This window comes from Populus alba, chromosome 7 (genome assembly GCF_005239225.2).
Source record: "Populus alba chromosome 7, ASM523922v2, whole genome shotgun sequence".
Taxonomy (NCBI): Eukaryota; Viridiplantae; Streptophyta; class Magnoliopsida; order Malpighiales; family Salicaceae; genus Populus; species Populus alba.
Genome location: NC_133290.1, coordinates 9,495,862 through 9,501,861, shown reverse-complemented (window position 1 = coordinate 9,501,861; position 6,000 = coordinate 9,495,862). Strand labels below are relative to the sequence as shown.

General features: G+C 31.2%; 1 protein-coding gene across 1 annotated transcript; it reads left to right on the top strand.

The window, feature by feature from the left end:
- Positions 1–1,066: 1,066 nt before the first annotated feature.
- On the top strand, positions 1,067–3,288 carry LOC118049600 (uncharacterized). Its single transcript, XM_035059635.2, has 2 exons — positions 1,067–1,563; positions 2,462–3,288. The coding sequence occupies exons 1-2, from the start codon at positions 1,351–1,353 to the stop codon at positions 2,981–2,983; spliced, it is 735 nt and encodes a 244-aa protein (XP_034915526.1). The 5' UTR covers positions 1,067–1,350; the 3' UTR covers positions 2,984–3,288.
- The last annotated feature ends 2,712 nt before the right edge of the window (positions 3,289–6,000 follow it).

Below are 6,000 nucleotides of genomic sequence, written 5' to 3'. Positions count from 1 at the left end.
CAAGATCAATCACTATAAGAAATTAAGTGGTAGCTAATATGCTAAGATCAATCAATGTTTGAACATGGAACCTTTCTTTCTCGGTTATCTAGCTTAATCTTAGGGTGTGTTTGTGAGAGTTTGCTTTTGTTTTTTTGGTGCTTTTTAAAAGTACTTTTGGCTTGAAAAAACATTAAATTGATGTTTTTTTCAGTATTTATAATGATTTTGATGTGTTAATATTAAAAATAAAAAAAATCTTAAAAAAATTCATTTTGAAGTATTTTCAACCAAAAAAACTATTGTAAAAAACACCTTATACCACAATTTCAAATACACACTTAGAGGCCATTTGGAACGATGGCGTTACACAAAATTTTGAAAATTTTTTTTTTACTTAATTTTTTATATATAATTTTAGATCGTTTTGATATGGTGATGTTAAAAATAAATTATTTTTAAATGAAAAAAAAATTATTTTGATTTATTTTCAACTGAAAAATACTTTAAAAAACAATTATTACCATATATTTAAATAGTATCTTAATCTAAAAGGATTCTGATTAAAGCGGTTGTAACACCATCAAATTCTAAACTCAAGCACGTAAAATAGAGTCTAGAACCAAGCTATGAATTTTTTTTTCTAGTGATTTTATCTTGAATTATAAATAGTACTTGGATAATAAATACTGAAAAAAATATATATAGTAAAGACACATAGAGTATACTATAATAAAAACCCGATCCTGAGGGTAATATAGGCATAGTTTATTTCTAAACCTGTATTTTGAAGCTTAATGAAAGCTATTTTCATTGTAGAAAAAAAAAAGGGTAAAACTGGGGCTCAAGCTGTCTACACCACTGAAGGAGGAGGGGCTTGGGATGATCAACAAAAATATAAGAAAGAAAAGGTTAATTAGATAATTCTTAGAATTGAAGGGGATGCATCTAAATATCCAAAATTAAGAACCAAAAATGTCGACTGGATATCAAAGCATTAAATGCTACCATTTACATAGACGCCTTCCTTTTTTATTACTTCTCCCCAACTTCATCCGCATGCCATAATTAAATCATTAAGCAAACAATTAATTAATGAGGTAGAATTATAAAATTCAAAATTCTTTCAATATAGAAGTGGTAAGGAAAGAAAATAATAATAACAAAAAAAAACACTACTACTTAATACCAACTTTTCTATTTTTTATAACGTACCATATATATCCCCCCTCCCCTCTCGTGTGTGTGTGTGTGTGTGTGTATAAATGAATCTCAATTTAATACAAAGCAACCCCACTCCACCCCCCTCTCTCTAATTGTTGTTGTTGAAGAAGAAGAAGAAGAAGAAGAAGAAGAAGAAGAGCCTTTTTTATGGTGAATATGGCAGCTGAGGTGAGTTCTCTGGTAAGGCTTTTTAGTGGCTACAAGGATGACAGGAATGCCAGGAGTGAACCCGGTGGAGCAAAGTCAACAGCTTTGATCACCAGGGACTTGCTTGGTGGTGCTACTTTAGAGACTGAATCTCTAGAATTGGACCTTGATTTGCAAGTGCCAAGCGGCTGGGAAAAACGGCTGGACTTGAAGGTAATTGGTGTTCTTATCTGGGTTCTGTTTGTTTCTTGAGAAAATAGCAAGGAAAAGAACATCAAAGGGTTCAAGATCCTATGATGATCATCATAATCTTTTGGAGGTTCACGAGATATACTTTTCCGGGTTTGTTTGACTTCTTGAGAGTATCTGGCTATATATTCCTAGGAAAAACAGAGTTTTTTTAACGTACAAAAAGAGACTTTTTATATATGTGTTTCATGACATTTACTTGTTATGATTCTTATTTCTTTTCCCTGTTTTCTTTGAAGGTAGAAATCTTAAGGGCTCTACAATTTCCTTCCATTTATGCAAATACTTCTTTTTATTACATGGCTGCACTTAAAATGTTTACTGATTTATTTAATTTGAATTTCTCTGCTTTGTTTGATATCCTCTGTTTGACTTCCGAGAAACTGGAGGAATAGGCAATGAGAGTCCAATCAATGGATTTTTTTTAGTGCCAGCTTTTGGCTTTCATGGGAACTAGATACGCAGACAGAGGCTTTCTTGAAGTTTTTCTGAGAAATTTAATTCCCTAACTTTTCCAGCAATCAAACAGTTTTATTTATTTCTGGGAGTAATCAAACATTAGATCACTCCCTTTTATTTTCTTTTTTCTCTCTTTTTTTCTTTTTGATAAAGGGTTTAAAGTTCTACGCATCCTTTCAACACAAGTAATAATCAAATGCTATAGTGCCATTAAATGCTCTTCAATGCTTAGCAACTTGGAAGTTATTTCCTCCACCTTCTCTTCAATAAATTCCGATCATCTACTTAATTTCTGATATACTTCAACTTCAGAATTAAATCCATCATTAATGTCAATTGTCATGGCCAGTAAAAAAAAAAAACAATTTTCTTTCTTATCAATCTTTTATTTTATTGGTTGCAGTCAGGAAAGGTTTACTTGCAAAGATGCAACCCCTCAAATTCACCCTCACCATCCTCAGATTACAGGCACCAAACCAATCAAACAGTGGCAAAGCTTCAAGATTTAAATTTCCCGCCTTCGCCCTCCAAGGCTACGTTTAACCTTTTTGATGAAGGTAACTTGGAACTGAAGTTAGTCGCATCGCCACCGTCAAGCAGTTACCGTAGTGTTTGCACTCTAGATAGTGTAAAATCGGCACTGGAAAGAGCTGAGAGAGAACTAGGAAGGAAGCGATCCGCATCGCTATGGAAGTCATCGATGTCGCCTCCGTATTCATCATCATCATCATCCTGTATAAGAGAAATTCAAGAGGGAGAAAATGATGAGCAGCCAGGAGCACCATCCCCAGTGGCGGCAGGATGTCCCGGTTGCTTGTCGTACGTGTTGATAATGAAAAATAATCCAAAATGTCCTAGATGCAATTCAGCTGTTCCCATGCCAATGGTGAAGAAGCCTCGGATCGATCTCAACATATCAATTTGAGATTATTGTTGTCAAAATTAGCTTGAGATCGATTAACTGGATGTGAACTTATGACTCTTGTGAATGATAGATGGAATTTGAAGGGGGGCTGAAAAGAACAGGAATTAATGTTATGTAAAGAAGATTTTATGGTTTTATTAGGCATATCAAAAATGGTGGAAAAAATATTTCATCTTCAACCCTGCCAAGTGCCAATAGTGAAGGCGGCTTATTTTATTTTTTTTAGGAACTAAATGGCTCGTGTGTAACCACGTGTTGTTTCTTTTATTTGTCTTTTAATATTTGCAGACATTTCAACTGTGTCATCTCCAATGGCCTTTCACACAAATTCCTTGAACATTAAAACTTTTGCGTGTTTCATGTTTAAAGCAATTAATTAACTACCAAAATTATGCTGAAATATTCTATCAATATTATTGATTTTATCAACACTAAAATGAAATCATGAACTTATCGTAAATGATTTCTCTTTTGTCGTTTATTCTGTTGGTAATATGATCACCGATAGATTTACATGTGAAAAAAAACACGCTAAACAAAAAATATTTGCCAGTGTTATTTCTTTGGTATTTTCATCAGTTAAGATGACATATTACCGATAAAAAAAAAACCATTTATAATTCCATCGGTGATTTAAATATAATTTTTTTAAAAAAATCTAATAAGCAAAGTAGAAAAAAGTTCAAAGAAATTAAAAGAAAATAAAAAAAATAAATATTTATATATATATATATATATATTTAAATTTAAAAAAAATTAATTAAAATAAAAAATCAAATACATATTACAAATTTAAAAATTCATCAATTTAAATACACAAGAGAGGGGAGGAGGACGAGGTGTGTCTTTGCCAAGACTAGGGGTGATAAGGTGGACCACATATATCACCTATGTGTGATTTCAACTCAATGAATAATCTCTGGAGTTCGATAGTCTCAACATTAAGTCGTTCTGTCTGAGCAACATGATAGGTCATTTGAGATATAACTTGTTGTTTAAAATCACGTGGAACTCTGGAGATTGAGTGCTTGGAGTTGATTATGAGTATCTAACGACTGAAACACTTTGGGTCATCTGTAACTCCTCAACTATATTGTTTGAGATACCGTGAACTTGATTTTTATTGGGTTCAACAGACAATCTTACCTCTAACCACAAATCTAGATCAAGTTTTGGATAGGTCGAAGGATTGTCTTTGTATCTTTCCTATAACCAAGCATTATATGTTTCCTAAAGAAAAAAAAAGTCAATTAATTCAAAAAAAAACTTAAAAGAAATTGTTGAAATCTAACACACCATTAACAGAGCTTGACTATCCATGAATTCTTGTATCCCTTTTTGACGGTCATCATTTCGCATGTGAGTTTCTATAAAAAAAAAAAAAAAAAAAAAACAGAGAGAGAAAGAGGGGCTTTTTATGCCTCATTTGCCTGTTCATATTCAACACTTAATGACTCATGGCTGTCAGAAGTGCTGCTGAAAAATTAGCAATAATCTTATATGTACGATGCACTACTGACTTTCCTCTTAGCATATACCAAAATTAAAGGATTGAAAAAGGTAATAGCATTCCTTTTTTTTTTTTTTTAAATAATAATAATAATAATAATCAACAACAACTCTTCTATAAGAGAGACTACCCACAATTGAACGACCTATAAATACGCATTAATAATATATAGTCACAAACCAGTTGATTTTATTTATGACAAGTCCTTGTTTCTATCAATTTATAAATAAATAAATAAATAAAACCCATAAAAATATGAGGAATCAACTAAGGTTTTATTTTGCTAACAATTTGGTTAATTTGTAGAACTTCCCAAAATTATATAAACTAACGATTTGACCAAAATTAACATGTGTTTTCTATTGACAAATTATTTGTATAATTAATTTCACAACAATATAAATCACCATTTTAACCAAAAACAAATTACAACCTATGCAATCAAACTACCATCTTTTTAACAACATGGACATATAATTTTTACTATAATGCTTTATTAACTTCTCAAATAACAAATCAATATTTTTTATCTTATGTGCTTCCTCTATGAGAGAAAACATTTCCCACCCTCATTTCACTTCAAACTTAAACATAACTATAATAACTGCACATGAGTTAATGAGATTTGTTAAACCTAAAATTGTTGGAATCTATGCAAAATAGCATTATTAACTTCTGCACTTAAACTTCAAATGTCTAGCTGGTATAAGCTATCCCATCACGTACACCTATTACTTTCTATTCATTTTACTTTAGCTTTTCTTAGTGCTTTACAAATAAATTTTTTCTCAAACCTGTAATTTTCTATACCCATTTGCTTTTAAAGATTCTTCTAGTACTATGATTCAGAATCTCTTCACAGATTTATAATGCCTGGCTTATTGGCTTACAAATAAAGTTTTGCTCAAGCTTTTAAACAATTTATTTCCATATTAATTTTTACTATTCTTCCATTTTTTTTCTATCTTTTTTTTTTCTCCCCATTCATTGTTATCAACAAGCACATACACTCCTCAATATATTTAATAAAAACACAATAAAAAAGTTAAAGATAAAAACACAATGACAATTATTTTAACAAAAGAGCAACAAATGATCCGAATGGATTGAATCTATTTGTAAATAATCTAAGATATACGTTTCTTGGTTCCATTGAAAACTAATGATTCACCCTATTAAAAAATTTCTAGACTTCACCATTAGAAGGGCGAACCATGACTCCATGCATCACATCATGTGAATAATGTCATATCATGTGCTCAATAGTTTTTAAATACATGAATAACCTTTACATTCTAAGAGTGATTATGAAGTATCTAAGTTTTCTGTGTATGATAAGAGCCCTTCCCCTGCCAGTTTTGGGTATATAACGAACATACCCACAAGTTCTGTACTTAGTCAAATCTTTATTTTCAAGGCAATACAACATGTAAAAGTCTAGATATATGTCAATTTTTTAGTATCCTAAGCCAAAAAGGTTTCATCATAGACTTAGCAATATAAAAGC